Source organism: Gambusia affinis, linkage group LG05 (genome assembly GCF_019740435.1).
Source record: "Gambusia affinis linkage group LG05, SWU_Gaff_1.0, whole genome shotgun sequence".
Lineage (NCBI taxonomy): Eukaryota > Metazoa > Chordata > Actinopteri > Cyprinodontiformes > Poeciliidae > Gambusia > Gambusia affinis.
In genome coordinates, this window is record NC_057872.1 from 15,600,537 (window position 1) to 15,619,568 (window position 19,032).

Genomic DNA, 19,032 nt, shown 5'->3' on the forward strand with positions numbered 1-19,032 from the left:
ACCAGTCTTGTTTGTCACAGTACGGTAAACTATTTCTCTGGCTTTAGAAATAGGAAACCTTTTCCCGACTTGTGATAATCAGATTCAGCGCAGACATGCTCTTGTTGAAGTGGCATGTTTGTTTGTCCTTCCTACTTTGAACATTTGGTAAAAGAAATTAGCCATGTGTCCAATATTATATTTATCTCCCCAGAAAGCCTGAGGCAACAGATTACTGATCAAAAATGTTATAGTTGGCATCTCTAAAAACAGAACCAGCTGTACAATCATTGTTTATGAGGTGGATTGTTTTTAACCACAGAATAAATGTACTTACATGAAAAGTTGCACCTTGGCCTTTTGTCGGTCACAGTTTGAGTGGTTTATCTCTTGTTTTTCTTCTCACAACAGTCTGATCAGCTCACGCACAAACCCAACTGAGACTGGAACTCAGCCCTCTTATTAATACATGAGCCCTGGCTCCTGCTGGATGATTTACAATATTACACGATAAAGACAGGAATTGCTTATTTATGTGAATTTCTGATTATCAGTTGCTTGTTTGTTTTCCTGTGCTTCCAGAGTAAAATTAGATTCTTGAGAACTGGATTGAGAGTCATCTTTGGCCAGTAAGTTCTGCTTTTTCAAACATGGAGTTCTGTGCTAAACGTCTTTCATTTCTTGAAGGCCCAAAACGGTCTTATAACTTTTTCACTTCTTTATCAACAGTTAGAGACCGGAGAGGTGCATCACCCTTCTTTTGCCAGATGATGCTAAAATATGCTTTTTTTTATGCTAAAATAATAATTTGATTTTTTCCATGATTTTCAACTAATGGAGTATAAACTGTAACTTTGTGGCAGGCCTTAAGGTTTGCAATCTTTTCTTCAAAGCCTTATGTGTCAGGATGAGTAGGTTAAATTAAAAGCAGCCAGAAAAACCTTATCAAAATACTGATGAAGGAAGGGGTTAAAATACATTAAAATTCATTTTTTTCATGGTACCACTTTAGACAATCATAGAACACAGTTCACAAGGCAGGATCTGAGCTGAATCTTTCTCAGATTTTACCTCAAGATTTATATTTATCTATTCAATTTGAGAAAAATGTCCAGATTTGCTTTACTGAACCGTGCGACATTTTTTCTGTTTGAGGTCTGTCGCCTCATGGAAATATACCAGAGTATATAGTATGTTGGGCATTTTTTTTTTCATTCTGCTTTTCCATCTAATATTTTCTGAAGTCTACAGGATCACTCAAAAGGTCTGCTGTTGCATTGCATCCTCTCTAGATATTGTCTTTGTCCTTTTTTGTTGTTGTATTTCCTCTCCAATTGCGTTTCTCTAAGTTTTTTTGATGAGCCTGGTATTAAAAGTTTCATACCAGATTGCAGAAATCTTCACTTCTTAGCACGAGTTTTAAGAAAAAAAAGAAAGAAAGAAAGAAAGAAATGTGCTAAATTAAAGAAACCAGCTCCCACTGATGTGAGTTCTACTTGCCTCAGAGTTTTTATGCAAATGGAAACATCCTCTTGCTCTCTTCTCTTGCTCTTGCTCTCTTCAAAGCGTACTCATGAGTACGCTTTGAAGTTTAGGTCATATTGTGGCTGAGAGCTCTTCCCCCACATTTGTTTTTCTCTGAAGTCCTTCTGCCCCCCCTCCCCCCGGGACGCACTCACCAGAATTTACAAGGTGTGTAATTCATCCTGCATTGGTTTCTAATCTTTTGAATTGCTAAGATCAAACATTGCTGCAGTCCTGGGAGCGTCTTGTGTTATTCACGTGTTCCTCTTTGTGTCAGATAACAGCAGGTCACAGCTGTGTGTAAGAACGCCTGAAGGGGTTGTAAAGCAATACCCCAACCCCTCCAACCAATGAGAGGTTTCACCAGAAGATGGACATTTACTGCGAAGCTTAAATCCTGAAAATATCAAAGCTCACTATTTAGTAGAGGATATTTGGGGAATTAGAGAATTATTCTAGTTTTTACAAGTCAAAGGTAAAGTAGAAAGTAAGTAATTAATGTGTTTAAAAATTTTCTTACTAATGATATCCCCTCTAAGTCAATAATCCGTAGAACCATGTTTTACTGCAAAAATGCAGCGAAATGTCACGGTTTTCTAAAAATATGATTTGACTGGGCCATGAAGACAGTTTCGTCTAAACTCATCCTTTACAACCCTGGCTGTACGTTTCTTTTGCAGCTACTAACAGGATTTTCTTCTTGAACTGTATTGTATTTACATCCATCTTTACACCAGCTGAGCTCAAACATCCCCACAGCAGGATGCTGCCATCACCGTGCTTCTCAGTCACAGTGCTGTGTTTTCCACCATGCACAGTTTTTACCTAAACGTCAAAATATTAGCATGACCAGAGCAATTTCTTCCACATGTTTGTGTATGGTTTTCTATTTACAATTACAAATTTAAATTGTTGAGATTAAATTGCACACAGTTGAACTATATTTATTAAATTGGTGACTTCATGGATAAGGTGGTTAAATACAAGTTCATAGTAAAAGTTTCACAGTTTTTTGGGGCGGCTGAGGGTAAAAATGTCGAAAATCCTGCATTATACACGTTCAACACCTGCGTTCCTTTGCTTTGTTTTAATCTGCTACATCATATCAATGGAAATTTTGTCCTGTAGCTGTAACTTGACAAAACATAAAAAGTAAGAATACTAAAAGGGCATTAAACATTGTGCAGTGCAGAACACTGAAGGATCTTCCACAGACTTGTGAAATCATTTGCAGCTACCTAACAAGAAAGTATGGCTGTAAGTAAAAGAGTCAAGGGTTTTCCAGTATTTTCATTGTGCACTTTAAAACAAATAGTCTATCTTCAATTTAGATCCGAGCACTTCCGGCAGGTACGCATTCAACAATTTACAAGAATAAGACATCCTGTGCTGTTAAAAGTTGATGAGATCGGAGTCCTTTCACCGAATCTCAGTGATGCAGCCAATCACGGAGCCCGGCTGAAAGCTGAGGAGATGGGAGGAGAAAAGTCCAGTCAAGAGTCCCTGGTGGAGTTTTTCCCCCTTTGCCTCATCTGTTGCAAAGCTGCAGGAGAGAGAAAGCTGCAAACGTACATCCCGCAGCCCGAGACAGAGAGAACTCTGTTGCCACTTATTCCGCGGAGGAACGAGCTGGAAGAAACTAATGCCTTCTCTGTGTTTTCCCTGGATTACATCTACGGATTTTACGCATCTGGAAGTCGCTATTTTGTGCGTGAAAACAAACTTTACAGGCCCATGACGGAGAGACGGAACCAGCGCGTTCATGTTTTTTAGTTACATTTTGTGCTGTGGAGGTTTCTGGCTGTTTTAAGCCGTTCATTGAGCGCCGTAGGCCGAAACGAGCACTGTTACGAGGGGTAGACGCCCCGCGGTGATCGGAGTGAAAGAGAGCTGTGGAGACTGGAAACATGAGATTGATTGTCATCTCTGCGGTTCTGCTGTTGAAAGTAAGCAAAAGATCAAATATATTTGCCCGTTTTTCTTCTTTCACAAATATTTTGTGTGTATGTGTGTGTCTCTTCTATTTCGTATTGAGAATGTTATCCTAATATAAACCTCAGGGGTTTTTGTAAACCTATCCCACCGAGATTGGAGCACACTATTGTTCCCAGAGGATTTCTGTTTCACACCGCAGAGCCATATGGATGGCACAGGCTCTGTATGTTGTGTTACTGCGTTATTGTTGCCAAATGGTAATAGAAAGATGAAAGTCATATGGTGTGTTTGGTTCCCCAGGGTTCAAGTACGCAGAGCCGGTCCAAGATTCTTTAAGGCCCAAAACAAAATTTGAATTCGGCTGTTCTCCTAACTTCACCACAGCTTAGCTAAAGTCTTTATTAACATCACCCATGTTTATATGTTTATGCATTGTGCATCTTGTTTAACAATCTCTAGAAGTTGTTCTTTTCTTCTGGATTACAGGTAATGGTAGTTCTAGCATGTACAAGTATAAAAATACTGTCCAAATTTCTCCTGACCACATTCATTGGTTGGAAAACCACACTCTCTTGGCAGACTAATGTGATAATTCAAAAGTACACAATCGTGAAAGAGACAAAGTTAGCACCCACCTTTGATCTATGCTACTCCTAAAACAATTATGCCTTTGTAAAGCTGACTTTTGCTCTTGGATGCCCCCTAAAGGTTTTAAGGTATTAAGCAGCTGCTTTTATTTTCTTAATTTTTACCCTTATCTGAGAGGCTAGTTACCAAAATCATTTAGGACTGCAGGAAGAATTTGATTTTGGGCTCTTCCAGCTACCACAGCTCAACTAAAATCTCCTTTTGCATTATACATCTTTAAATGTTAATGCATAATACTTCTGCAGAAGCAATTTCTCCTCAGCAATCTAGATATATGTAGTACATTGTAGAGAGGTACAAACTGGGATACTTCTAAAATATTTATTTATTCTAAAAGAAAAAATATTTAGCAGAAAAAAATCCTTACAGGCTGGCTGCACTGTTGATTTTGCATGATAACAGCTGATGGTTGCAAGTCAGTTTTCCCTATTGTAATATCGTTCCTCTATTTTGTACCTATCATTTGTTTGCTCTTATTTGCATTTGTATTAAGCAAATCATACCAATGAATTCAAACCATTGCATATCAGTTTTATGTTTGTTTTTTTGTTGAATAATTTTATAAAAATGTGGAGATATGCATAAAATCTAATTTAATGCAATATTATTTTCTGAAAACTTTGTATTTCCTTTCATTTCTTCTCTAATTTCCTTGTGGCTCTTATAGCATGTGACAGATTATGAGTACTGATCAAACCAAACTACTGTAACCCTGAGCAACCGCCTTGCTGGTAGATGTGATTTGTGAGTCTGAAAACCACATTTCCTTTACCAGACTATGAGCAGATTATATAAAGTTACTTTAAATCGTTGGTTGTCAAAGCATGTCTGAAATGTACACTCGGTCTGTAGGAAATGACTCATGGCAGATGGCTCCATGTTGTACCCAGAAACATCTGGTTGGAAACCAAATAAAATGGGAAAAGTTCAAATTAGAGAAGGGTAGAAAGAAAAGAACCCTCTGCTGATTTTTCACTTGGGATAAAACAAAATCTAAAATTCTGCTGCTCTAGAGCTCCCTCTGTAGGTTTCCAGGCTTTACGCTCCTGCTTAGTTTGCTAATGCAACGCCTCAGAATCTGGAAAGCTCTATGATTAGAGATCGTCCTGCAAACGGGTGAAAATCGTTTTATCGATGTTGTGTGTTTGAATTGGGACAATGGTTGTCATTTCCAACTCACACTCATAGGCCACCATTATGGGCTGAGGCACTAAAAGCCAAAACACAAGGGCACTTTTCCAAGATTATCCACCACATACAAAGTAAATGATCTGTTTTATGAAGAAATTATAGTTTGGGTGTTGTTTTGATTAAAAAGCCAGGATCATGGTGAATAGAAAGCCCCTTCCTTAGCTCCAACAGACTATAGTCTGACTCTCATTTTCATCCAAGGATCACAGCGATGGAGTTCCTGTCTAGACTTGCTCTTCACAGTCACAGCACTTTTGTTAGATCTATGTATTTAGATAACACCTCACCTTTTTTAGAAGATGGATATCTCTTTGTGATGTGAGGGGAAGATGTCAACAAAGATCATGTGTGAAATCTAAGATGTTGCTTCTCATCTGGAAAATGCACATCTTGTCACATGATTCTCACTTTTCTTCTTAGACGACTTAGCGCAGATGCAGAAAGTTGTCGTATTAAATCTGTTCATTCTCAGGATTGTATTTATTGTCTCACTGCATCAGCTGAATGCAGCTATTCCCAGTGAAACTGTGAAAGAAAAAGCAGGAAATGCAAATCTTATTCTCCAGTGTCGACGTGGGCGACGTTGCAGCTGAAGGGAATCAACATAATTTTAAATCACTGATAGTCTCTCAACGATATAGTTGAAGCTAGTAATTAACAGTCATGTTTGTTATCGATGCTATCTTTGGTCATCGGTGATTTCTTTTCCCAGAAAAAAAGATTTAAATCCATGTGCTTTAGTTTGAGAGAAACCCGTGTAGATGGGTTGTGGAGCTGAAGTCTGCCTCGGCCCACGCTGTCTTGGCTCCCAAACCTTCAGTCGGATTTTAAATTCTCATGGAGCAACATTTTCACGAGGGGGAGAGCATCCTTTTGTGAGTCTATTTTTCCGCGGATCAGATTGGGTGTTGAAACTCCGGCCCTTCACACTTCAGAGAGGGGCAGAAAATGTTCAATGCGCTAAGAAGGCGTTGTGTGTGTGTGTGTGTGTGTGTGTGTGTCTGATCCGCGTTGACTGAGTGACTCGGGCAGCCGTGGAGTTGAGAGGCCCATTGAAAGCAGCTCTCCATGGTGGTCCGCCTGGTCTCACTGGGGAATCCCTTCAGATTGAAGCTCACTACCTTAATGGCAAAAGCAACTGCGGCTCCCTTTCCCTCAGACTTTAGAGCCCAGATTCAACAGATAAGAGAAAAATACTCTGAGGGGTCGTGACCAGTTAATTTATGAGGATAATGACAAAGTTTTTTAGCAATATAGTAAGCCTGTCCCCTAAAAGTAAGTTGCTTTCAGGGGACAAATCGCTTGTTGCCACCAGAGCCAACCCCAGGGCTCATGCTTGATCATAAAGCAAAAATTTTTGTCCTTGTTTATTGAGAATGACAATATTATAAAAGTGTAAATAAAATGAAAGATTTTTAGTTGTTTAAAATGCTAAATATTAAGGATTTGTTGGTTTTACATTGCAATAGTACAGAGAATAATATTTGTTTGATCGCTTGTGTTAACATAGTTACAATCGGATTCCACAAGTTTAGTATTTTCTTTGTGTCAGCTTGTTCACAAATATATCTCAGCAGAAAATTAATTGTCTGATAGCCTTTAAACTCCCCCACATCTCCACCAAATCTGCATTGAAACATTGTTAGTTAGTGGTGTGAGTGGAGGGGATATTCCTAACAGGAAGAGGGGCCCCTAATCAAATTCAGCTCAAGACTCCTTTATGCCCTGGTTGCAACACTAACTACTCAACAATCTTTTAAAGTGTTCTTGTATTCATTTTAGATTCAGTCATTGGATTTTTGTAAGTCTATTTGGCTATAATTCCCCAAATGCAGATATTAAAAATACTTTGAGAAAGAGTTCCTCTAAGAGTTTTTGCTACTTTTTCTCCATGTCATTTTTGCAAATATTTTGTGCCTGACCAGGAAGACATGTGGTTGAAAAATGATAAAGGGAACATGTGAAGAAGAGTCACAGTTAAAACAAACTGAATAGATAAACAGTATCTGCAAATCTTGTCATGAAGAAATATGACAAATAATCCACTTTTGGTACAATTTAAAATAGGTTCCTTAATTTGAAATGCCTGTTTGAAAATAACCTCATCCTCCAATACTTTTAAATATTAAGAAAAAGGATAGAATTTGAAAAATTGAGAAGACATGAAAGTTGTCTAAAACAACATAACCAGCTGATTTTGTACTTTGACAAGTGTTAACATCCATTTTTACTGATTTTCATTAAGCATCCACTGCTCTGTTTTACTAGTTAGATCTGGGAAACCTGAGAAACAAGGGAAAAAATATTCCTGTGAAAGTTTTGTTTGGATTTTGGACTGAAAATGAGTGAAAAGGCCACTGAGAGACTTTGAAAGACCTTCAGAAGCTTTGAATATTACTAGAAACTCTGATACTCTTAAAGGAAATCAGGAGTTGAAGGTTTTAGCACAATGTAGTATGACGCATGAAAAATATTTTTCTCACATATTCATATCTTTTAATTATTAAGACTACTATTTAATGTCTATATTTTTAGTTCTTTATTTGCTTGTCTGTCTGGAAATTTGCTTTGAGTTTCAAAAAATGTTACTTTTTTAGTATCTAAAACTAATATTTTCTGACAATTGCAAAAGAAACTGTAAGTTGTTCATTTGACAGGAATTATATTTGCAGCTCTGTAATAGGAGCTTTAGTCATCAGTGCCTCATTAAGTGTGAATATTGAAGCTGGAAGCTGTGATTACGTGCCAGAGAACATGACTGCATGCTCTAATATTTCATGTCACCAGTAGATCCCTTCAGACTCCTCACATGACTGACATATCCTGTTATTGCCATCATGCTCATACCCAGCAGTCCATGTTGCTGGATTCATAAATGGAGGATAATTGACTGGTGTCCAAGTGGCTTCCTGGTTTATGGTGAAATGTTGGAACTTCTCTCGGCATCCAGCGATAATTTATTAAAGAAAAACAAAACAGATAGAGCTTCATATTCCTGCAAGGACATGAATTCAGGGCTGTTTTTGTTGCCCTTTTAGGGTCATTTTGCAGGAATTTTTAAAGCAAGCCTGAACAAGGTTTTTGTGACTGCCAGTTTTAATGCAGGCCTTTCTGATAATTTCTCACATAACTTAAATGTTGTTCCTATTCAGTAATGCTTAGCCTTGTGAATATGACAGATTCTGTCACTCCCCTCCAGTGTGTCATGGATTAAATCTGCCATTGCACTCAGGGCCGCTCTTTGAGAAGTGTCAAACTTTCCTGTTTTCGGCCGAGTTGCTGTCCCATTTTCCAGCCCCAGCTGGCAGAGGTGAACCAGCTCAGGTTCACGCCGACCGTAAAATCAAAAATCCAAGCTGTAGGTAAAAATAAAACAGGGCCACCATCGTCAAATATTTATCAAGGCAAAGTTTAGCATCTAAAGAGGTTGACTAGTGTTTGGAGAAGAACCTCATCTGTCACATAAAAGAGGACCAGCTGGGATGCTTTTTTTGGCTTGCTGTAAGTCCACTCTGTGTGCTAACTCCAGACTGGTTTACTCCTGCTGGGTCCAACCGCCCTGATACCATAGTTCCTCTGATCTGGGCCCTGCGGCTGGCGTTCAGATATCATCGGCTCCACCGTAAAGCATCTCAGTCAGACTGACTGTTGTTGGAACGACTTGAGCCCAGTTTCAAAGCTGTAGTATCAGCATGGAACATTTTAGTGTTTTCTGCCTGGGAGCATAGCACTCTCTGTGTGTGTGAGTGTGTGTGTTGCTGGTGGGGTTTTAATGGAGGCCCTACAGGTCCACACATGCTCCCTTAAGCTTCTTGGCAGACTTCAGAGACAAAGAAAGAAATCATCATCGGGCTGTTTAGATGTTGCTTTTCCCCCTAGCAGGAGGTTAGTTGTTAGACATCTGTTTGCTCGGTTTGTTCTTGTCAGGCCCCTGGGCGGAGAAGGCCAGTCGCCTTGTGCATATTTAAGATGCCGTTGCATTGAGGCTGCCGAGGCGGGGGTTACTGGTGAAATACTGATCTTCACAGACACACCTGGAGGGCTTGGCGACTTCAAAGGTGCCTCTTCATCTGAACACTCTCATGCTGTGTGGCTTTGGTTAACTGACACCCTTGGCATAGGCTGGGCCCGTCCCCCACTCCCCCTTTTCACATGCGCTGGCTGTGAAAAGTGTCCTTCACTTTGGATTTGGATTGAGTGGAAACAGAATAGAAGCTCCTCTTGATTTGTTAGCTACTGTTACCTTCAGTGGCTTGCAAAGGTATTGATGTAATAGATTTTGTGAAGTTATGACCCCACACTGCAATGTATTAAGACATAACTCACTACCTAGTAATGGCCAGCACTGCAAAAGCACAAAATTCCACCAGGTATTTTGGTCTAGTTTCTGGGGCGAATATCTTAGTACATTTGAAATAAGACGAAACTCATTTACACGTAACTTTTCAGCAAGATATAGGAGCTTGTTGTAAGTCAATAATTCTGTAGTACTGATTTAAAAAGTACTACTTCCACTGGCAGATTGCTTAATTAGTTGCTTTGAAAACAGCTGCTATGCTTTATTTGTAAATAACGTGTAAGTTAGTTTTGTCTTATTTCAAGTCTATTAAGATATTTGCACTAGAAAGACAAAAGTGGTTGGTAGGATTTTGTATGAGGGGAGTATTAGAAAAGCCTGGAGGATCATAACTATGGAGGAACTGCAGAAATCCACAGCTCAGACTGCAGTGAGTGTCAATAAGAAATACCTTGTTGAAAAGAAGCATTGCGAAGTTCTGCTTAGTTTATCACAAGCCACCAGGGGACACAGGAAATGTGTGGAGGAAGGTGACCAGAGCTCTAGTAGCCTACATGCAAAAGTGGCAATTTCCATGTAGGACAATTGAATTGAATATCTGTGCCAGGAAAGGGAAAATCCTTATTGACAGATTTTTGCCATTCTGTTTGAGCTTTGGATAATTTGCAAGAGGTTTGTGAAGTTTTCAGCTGTAATTGCAGATTAATTTGGTTTGCCAAAGTATTGCCTCAGTCTGGCTGAATAGAAATGTGTAACACACTGTTTTGATTTTTGTTCACAAAACATTGTGAAAACCTTGTACTCATTTTCTTTATTTTCACAATTCACCAACTTTGCGTTGGTATGTTACATAAACACACTCAAGTAAAACACAGAAGTTTGACTTTATAACATTGAAACGTTTCAAAGTGTGACTACTTTGACAGGGCACCGTAATATCTCTGTTTGTCTCGTTTTTTTTTCTTCAATAACGCCAAAGCCAATAATCCTCTCAGATGCAATCTCCCCTGTGAAAGCTGTGAAGAACATCTAAACTGTTGTGTTTGTGTCATATCACAAGCCGGGCCTCTCCAGTACCCACTTACAGATAAGAAGTCAGAGCACTTGGAAAGTAAACCGAGTCAGATGGAAAGATTGCAAAAAAGAAAAAAGAAAAGGAAGAGGGCTTGCCGTTTTCCACGTGTCTTTGACCACAAATGGGTGGGAAGTGTGGGATCTGCTTCCAAAAAGATGATGAAATCGTGTTTTCCTGTAAAGGAAAGACTTATTCTGGGTTTCTGTGATTTGATCAAAAGTAAATAGGCAAAAACATGTAATGAAACAAGCCCTTTTTTATTTGTTGCTCTTTCCTAAAGAGCAGTGAGTTTATCTTTACACTTCATGTTTTCTCTAGGTTACTCTTGGAAAGGGTTGTGCTAGTGGGAAGTACACCGACTCGGGACATTGTTGCAATTTGTGTCCAGCTGGTTATGGAGTGGAGGAAACGTGTGGAAAGGAAAATACCAAATGTCTACCATGTCTGCCAGGTAAGCACTGACAATTTGTTTCTGTTTACAACAGGATGCTTCTTATTTATTACCTGATACTGACATTTTTTTTTCCTTCCTAAAATGTTACATATTATTAATTTGCACCAGGCAGAGATATTTTGAGATATGTGCTGGAAACATAACATTTTTGTGTAACTAAGGAGAGAAAAGAAGCTTTTTCAGGACTTCAAACAAAAAGCAAAAAATGATTAGAATCAGTAATGCTGTCCTGCTCGGATATTATCTCTCCCAAACATCTGCATGTACAGTACTTAATGAGAGTAGGCAAATTAACTTATTTTGTATTATATAATAACATTTCAGCATTTACAATTTGAATGCACTAATTATTCATTTAAACCTTTTTTTCCCAGGAACATTTTCACCATCCGAAGGCCTGGACTCTTGCCTTCCATGTAGCACCTGTCCGTCCGGTGTGCCCATGCTGGCGTCCTGTTCGGCAAGCCAGGACACGCAATGCGAGTGTGACACTGGCTTCTTCTTTCTGAGAAGCTATGGTCTATGCGCACCCTGTTCCAAGTGCAGGACAGGTCACGGGGTTGTCCAGGAGTGCGGTCCTCAAGGAGACGCGCAGTGCCAGAAGTGTGGCCCGGGAACCTTCTCAGAGGAGGATTTGAGCAGCAAACCCTGCCAGGCTTGCAGTCAGTGCTCTGATGAAGAAGTGGAGATCCAACCCTGTATGCACAACTTTGACACACTCTGCATGGGTGAGTGCTTTCACACAAATTGACTATCCTTATTGAAACACAAATCTAATTTATTTGGTATTTTTTGCAAACAGCTCTTGAAGGAGGAAGCTGGGTATAATGTTATTCTCTCAGTAAAATCACAGGTTGCATGTTTGAGAAAATCTTGAATCTTCCCTGGTAGCCATTTGGAGGTGCCTAAACGCTTGGCCATGCAAAGCGTTTTACATACAGCTCCTCCTCAGAGCTGCAGAGGGGATAGCTTTCCTTTGTGAGCCACTCCCCCTCACACTTTCCCCAAACACCTGGTGGAACTGTGAGGCTTGTGAGCTCATCATTCAAACTATTTCCAAGTCCAACGCTCCTAAGAACAATTGAAAATTCCATAATGGAGAAACATTGTTGTGATGACGTGCTGGAGGCAGAGTGTCAGAAAGAGTAGGAGCTTCTTAAAGAGACTTTCAACGTCAAATTTATTTTATGTAATGATTGATATCTGGAAGCGAATGATCAAATCACGAGATGAAATCCACTTTTTTCTATTTGACATGAAATCCCAAAAAACAGACCAGATTATGAAAGGACAAAGGGATTCAGTGGAGGCAATTTGAGCTATTGTTATGTTACCTAAAACAGAAGACTCCATCCATCCATCCATTTTCTAACACCCTTGTCCCTTAGAGTGGTAGGGAGGGTTGCTGGTGCCAATCTCCAGCTAACGTTCCGTGCGAGAGGCGGGGTAAACCCTGGACAGTCTGTCGCAGAAAACAGAAGACTCTAAACTCTATATGACTATATAGTAGTGTGAGATTATGCTACTCCATTAAAAAATTATTTACTTACTATCCATACTTAACGGGGTTACCATTAGTTGTGCAAGTTCCCTAAAATTGAATTTGCATGAACTACAACATCTTGAAAACTGGAGTTGTTTTAATGTTATTGAAATCTGCCTTGGCTATTAGCTCACCACTGTTCTACGGACTATTTTTTGTTGACTAAGATGGTTAAATAAACTATCATCTTCAACATCCCTCTAGGTTTGTGTAGTACTGGCTAAAACCTGTGGCATTGTCTTGTTTAGTTTACTTTTTATTACATCAACCTCTTTCAAAGATTTATGGTGCTGAGAAGTTCTGTAAAACCCAATACCAGCACTACGAAAGAGTGCCAGTTTCATCTTTCAACATGTGATGCTGGAAGACACAGCAATAGTAGATAAAAGATAAACAATAAATGAAATGAAGGAAGGACCGGGGTCTCTGAACATGTGGGCAGCAGCTGATTCCACAGTTTCTCAACACAAAGAACCATGAGAAGTCCAAAAGCTCACTTTAGTGTTGTCGTCCAATTGATAAAAGGTTGACAGGTCTTTAGGTTAACTGCTGCTGAAGGCAAAGAGAGGCAGCTGACCCTGACAGCTAGTGATCTTGCCCTCAAATGGCTACACTTGCTCCCTAAGACAAGGGTCATCTGTACTCACCGAGAGTCCATGTGTCATGACCCTTTTGACCCTGCACAGGTCGGTGCCGTATCTTGTGCTGTTTGATGCCAAAAAGGCAAGACTGCAGGCGGCTAAAAAATAGGGGCAGTGGGAGGTTAAAATCCCCAGGGGACCAGGGTGACAGAAGTTATCTTCACATCTGGTCTAAATATGTTCTGATGAGCATGTGTGCAGCTCTGTCTTGAGATGTCTTTATGTCTAATAGATAAGAAGCTGCACATTGGCCCTGCTGGTGCCGATGGGGCCTTGAATATTCCTAATGGGGCGGTGATGGAGGAAAATGAGGAGGAAGACGGCAGCCCCGCACCAGGATCGTCCAAGTTTACACCGCAGGATGAGGGTGGCAGCAACAACATTCTCGTCTACGTGTCTGTTCTGGCTGCTGTGGTGCTGGGCTTGTTGGTTTATGTGGCTTATAAATGGTGAGTTTGTACTGCATCCATGTCCTGTAATAACTTGAGCATATTGGGCATGTGCAAACTTAAACTGCTTTCATGGACTCTTCCCAGTTGGAGGTCGTGCAAACAGAAGAAGGCCCTCTCCAAGGCACGTGTGGCAGAGCTGGCAACATCTCCAGAAGGAGAAAAGCTCCAAAGTGACAGCGGTGTTTTTCTGGACTCTTACAGCCTGCAGGACAACCAGCCCAATAAAGGTAAGGAAGACACACAGACTTTAATTCTACAATTGAAAATGCTTAATTTTTTAATACACTTCCTTCTGAGCTCTTACTAAAAAGTCCTAGTGGGATACACTTCAAAGCTACACTTCAAAGAGCTGACAATAGCTCTTTCCTTAAAAACTTGCAGTATCAAATGCCACACGAGTCTTCTGCCCTCTGGTGGTTAATGGAGGTACGACAAGAGGCAAGTGCTAATGTGCCATATTTATTCCAAGTCCAAGATAGCTGCTCACACTAAAGTTTTCATGGAGAACGAAATTTTATTGGAACAATGTCAAACAGCAAAATATATTTTAAAAAATTAGTAAATATAATCAGAATTTCTGACCATGTAATGCCAATACATTATTTTTGATAAGTGAGTCTATGAAACTAACTTTTAAACAACATTGGTGCTTTGCTGAACAACCTGTTGTGTTAAATCCTACGAAAGCTGTGCTGAATTTGTGTATGTCAGCTGTAATCCTTTAGGTTCATGCAGGTTTATTTTATAGGTCACCACTTAAGTTGTTGTTTAGTGGAATTCCAGGTTTAATTTGCACTTTAAATACCAAATTCAAATATGTTATACATTTAAAACTTCTTTTAAATCTAAATATCGCAGATTAACTGTTAAACCATTATCTATTTAGATATTTTGTCTATGCAATAATGCCTTTGTTAAAGTATAACATTATCTATTATGTTTTCCATTAGACTAAAGAGTTATAGTTTGGTTTTTCATTGATCAGAATATATTAGATCAGTTTGAGGTCTTTTTTTCTTTGGCAAACTAAACAAAACTTTCACTCTTCTACCCTCTATAAAGTTTGTCAGTTTTATGGATGGGTCTGGACTGTAAACACCATTCCAGTAATGATTGCTGGAGTATTCAGTGGTTGACTGGGTCATGTGTTAAAGAGGATGTACTGGTGAGGAAACGATTATCAGATTTCTCTTTACGCTGTTAGCATCACATTCCTTAGCTAAGTTGGGCCATTGTCTCAGGCGTCCAACTCCCTCTGAGAGAAATGTGTCACTGTTGTCCCATGTTGAACAGGATCTACCACACATCCTGTAATTACAGCTGTAAAGTAACACATTATTGGCCTTTTTTCCCATACCAATTCTCATGTAACTATTGAAAGAAACAAATGTAATAATAGCTTAGTGGAATTTTAGTAAGATACGTTCTAATAAACACAAAGCAGAAATGACAACTGCAGACATTTTTAAGTCTAGGCTGAATTACAGTCAGAGACCATGAAGAAATGTGACCCTAGGCCTGTATGAGTCATGTTGTTCCTCTCTGCTTCTCTGCTTCTCACTTATTTAAGTGGCATGTTTTTGGGTATTTCCCATTTTGAACAGTGGAATAGAGTTTTATGGATGAGCTCTGTGAATCCATAGCTCAGATGAAAAATTTAGATCAGCTTAGAAGACTACTTAAACATAATATTTAAAAAAAAAAAAAAATTTGCTTCAATTTAAATTTTATTGATACCAATTGCTAGTTGTCACCCACAAAAAATATATATGTTTCTTCAGGTGAGACTTGTTTTTAATAGTTTGAAGTTATGGTACTTTATTAAAAGTAAAGATTATCTTTACTTTTTTGTTTGTTTTACAAGGGCTGCCAATAAATGCAGTCCTCAGGACCAAGGTCTGTCATGGTGCTGATTAAACAATGTGACCTCTCTCAAAACTCACTAAGAAGTAATGAGTTCTGGAACAAAATCCAACCAAAGTGTAGCTAAACAACCAGAAATCAGGGAAACATCAGCAGACAGACTGCCGTAAACAAGCAGGAATGACATTACTTTCTGCCCAAGAATAAACACTGGTGGGCAGGAAAAGAATACAGCCGTGGGTTAAAGCATGGCTCTCAATGATATACGTTTCAAAGTGAAATCTAAACATGAAACAAACATCATGACATCAGCCAGCTCTTGAGTCCCGCCAAGCCTTGAGCTCATTAAGCTTGTTTTTCAAACAGGTACCAAGAGAGACAGCAAGCTCGACAATCGTCTGTACGTCAACTTGCCGCCGCACAAACAGGAGGAGGTGGAGCGCCTCCTGCAGGAGGGAAGTGGCCGTGGATGGAGGCAGCTTGGTGCGGCGCTGGGCTACGACCCCGAACAGCTGGACCTGTTCGGACGCGGCGAGGCCCCGGCGCACACGCTCCTGTCTAACTGGGCCCAGAGAGAGGGCTCCGCTCTGGGACTGCTGAGCTCGGCGCTAAACCGCATCGAGAGACCCGATGTGGTGACGGCCCTTAACAGCACACAGCAGGGTGTTTCTGTGGTGTGACCAACTGGCCGGACCCTCGAGCGACAATCACAGACTCAAGTGAGGGATAAGCGAGGCGCTCAGCTTTCAGCTCTTCTGTTATGGTTGAAGGAGTCATTCTTAAATTACTTTGTTTATAGACCTTTTTTTCCACTAAAATACCATCAATACTCTAAAAATATATAACTTGTGGCTTATTTGAACTGTGTGAAAGATTATGATGCTGTATGGTAACCAATTTGTCTGTGGCAGTGCAGGGATTACTGGACTGAATATACAGAGCCTATAAAGTATTTCCCCTGGAAGATTTCTAGTGTTTTTTGTTGTTTTTTACGTCACATTTACATGTTTCAGATCAAAAAGAAAATGTTTATATCAGAGAATGGCAACCTAAGTAACTACAAGAAGCCCTTTTAAAAAGATGATTTTATTAATTAGGAGGAAATATTTTTAGTCTAACCTGACCCTTTGAGAAAATGCAATTGGCACCATAAATTTATGGTTATGGTTTTCACTATCTTGGCTGCAACAACCCCAAGTATATGCTGCAGCTTTAAGTTTTTGGGGGTTTTTTTTCAATGTGGAGGAATTTTTTGATTCTTTTGCAGAATTCAGCTACACTGGAGTGTGTTTGAGCACAACTAGCTTAGGATCGAGCAGATTTTTCGCCATTCCAACACATTTTGCTCATAGATGGGGCTACTTATTGGCTCTATTCATTTCTGCAAGTCGTCTAGGGCAAAGTAGGCCCAGACTATCACACTATCGACTCCATGTCTGACTAATGTCTGTCAGAAATGCTGAGCTAATTTACACCAGAAGTAGCAGGATACACAACTTTCAAAAATGTCCCTTTTTTTTCTCATAAGACCACAGAATATTTTTCCATTTGGTGCTGAAACTCTTCCGTTGAGGTTAGAAGGTGAAGCCTGAAGTGCTTGAGAAACTGTTTAGAGCAGAGGTGTCAAACTCCAGTCCTGGAGGGCCGCTCGTCCTGCAACTTCTAGATGTGCCTCTGCTGCGCCACACCTGAATAGAATAATTAGGTCATTAGCAGGACTCTGGAGAACTGATCTACACAAGGAGGAGGTAATGAAGCCATTTCAGTCCAGCTGCTTTGTAAGTGTGGCACATCTAAAAACTGCAGGACAGCTGTCCTTGATGACTGGAGTTTGACACCTGTGGTTTTCCGTTGGATGAGTCAGAGATGTTTTCTCTGAAGAATAATGGCCGGTCAGCCACTCCTGTGAAGGTTCATTACTGTTCAGTTTGGTTCACTCACTGAAGTTTCAATGCCTTAAAATGACTTTATGGTTTTAAATGGTTTTACGACTGAAATATGTTGCACAATATGTTCCTCATCTGTTCTTAAATGTTCTTTCAATCGACTGTTTGTGTGTTTGTTTTCGATCTTTTGGCCCACTTCATGGTGTCAGGTTCCTTTTTAGTAATCTCATGATTCTACAGGTCTGTCAGAAATCAGACCTTTGTGTTTCTACTGAAATTGACTCAAAAATGTTTCTAGTCATACTTAATTCAATTGGGAAATCATACATTTTCATAGAGTCATGTTGTGTCAGACGGATTTGTTCCCATTAATAGCTGCTTCCACCCACAGTGCAGAGTCAAAGGAATTCAATCCTTTCATATTTAAGAACAATGTCACCTCTAAACTTTATATGTTAAGAACAAAACCATTTAGAATAGACACACAAATACTGTAAATATTCATTTCACAAGCAAATTGATGTGCAGTATGTAATATTATGAGCAGAAATTTGTATTTTTGAACAAAAATCAAATCTCACCTTTTACATAAAAAGGAACATTTCTATGTAAAGTTGTTCCGTAGCTCAACATATTTCTTCTTTGGATACTTTTTTTAAATAAAGTACATTTTAAATAATCATGTCTGTACTGCTGTTGACTGCCAAAAGGTTTTGTGACAAAGAAATACTCTCTTTACCTGTTCGGATCACGTCTGCATTGTATACACTATTTATTAGACAACAAGCTCTTCTTTTTTTTTGCATATTTTGCTTTCTTCCTGCCACAGATGCATGTCTCTGAATATCTTTATTCTTTTTCCTTTGTTTTTTTTTTTTTTTTTTTTTTTTTAGCTTATTTCAAGAATATTGTGCAGCAGTAATGTAGGTTTATCAAAGCCTTTTCTTTTCTGCACTTTACTCAGAGCAAGGTTCACTTTATCCAACAATTTTAATGCCAAGCTAAACTCTTTCCACACACAACCCCCCCTTCCTCCCAAAGAAACATAGGGAACCTTTATAGTCTCTAATTTGCCTCCAAGAAACTTCTAAATGTTTATGTATTATGGGTAAATTTAGGTGTTTTTCATGGTTTTTCCAGTGTGCTGGATTTCCTGTGGTTGCTTACATTAATCCTGTGATAGACTTGCCATTTGGATTTTACCTTATAAAAGCTTTAAGATGTGATGGTTTCAGCACCACCTCCCACCACTGAGCACCAATGAAGCCAGCATAGAAAATAAATGAAGTGTAACAAAAATGTGCTACTAACATTGAATTTTTTTTCTTACAAATAATTAAGTGATAAAAAATTTTTTTGGTTTGTTGACGTTTTAGCAGATGGGTCTTTTTTATATTTTGTCGAATTAGAAGCACAGACTTCAGTGTATTTTATTTGGATTTGATCTAATTATAAAGTGGAGGGGGGCGGGGGAGAAAAATATAGATTTTTTTTCAACTTTTAGCAAACAAAGATCTGAAATATGCTGCGTGTAAAAGGGAATT

General features: G+C 39.3%; 1 protein-coding gene across 1 annotated transcript; it reads left to right on the top strand.

The window, feature by feature from the left end:
• Window positions 1-3,016: 3,016 nt before the first annotated feature.
• On the top strand, window positions 3,017-18,167 carry nradd (neurotrophin receptor associated death domain). Its single transcript, XM_044117685.1, has 6 exons — window positions 3,017-3,449; window positions 10,968-11,100; window positions 11,478-11,831; window positions 13,520-13,736; window positions 13,824-13,966; window positions 15,969-18,167. Exons 1-6 carry the CDS (start codon window positions 3,411-3,413, stop codon window positions 16,280-16,282), a joined length of 1,200 nt encoding a protein of 399 aa, XP_043973620.1. The 5' UTR covers window positions 3,017-3,410; the 3' UTR covers window positions 16,283-18,167.
• The last annotated feature ends 865 nt before the right edge of the window (window positions 18,168-19,032 follow it).

Excerpts from the sequence above, each read along its gene's own strand:
- nradd (XM_044117685.1), top strand. The coding sequence starts at position 3,411 with ATGAGATTGATTGTCATCTCTGCGGTTCTGCTGTTGAAA. Across the intron at positions 3,450-10,967 it reads CTGCGGTTCTGCTGTTGAAA|GTTACTCTTGGAAAGGGTTG; the intron begins GTAAGCAAAAGA and ends TGTTTTCTCTAG. Across the intron at positions 13,737-13,823 it reads GTTTATGTGGCTTATAAATG|TTGGAGGTCGTGCAAACAGA; the intron begins GTGAGTTTGTAC and ends GACTCTTCCCAG.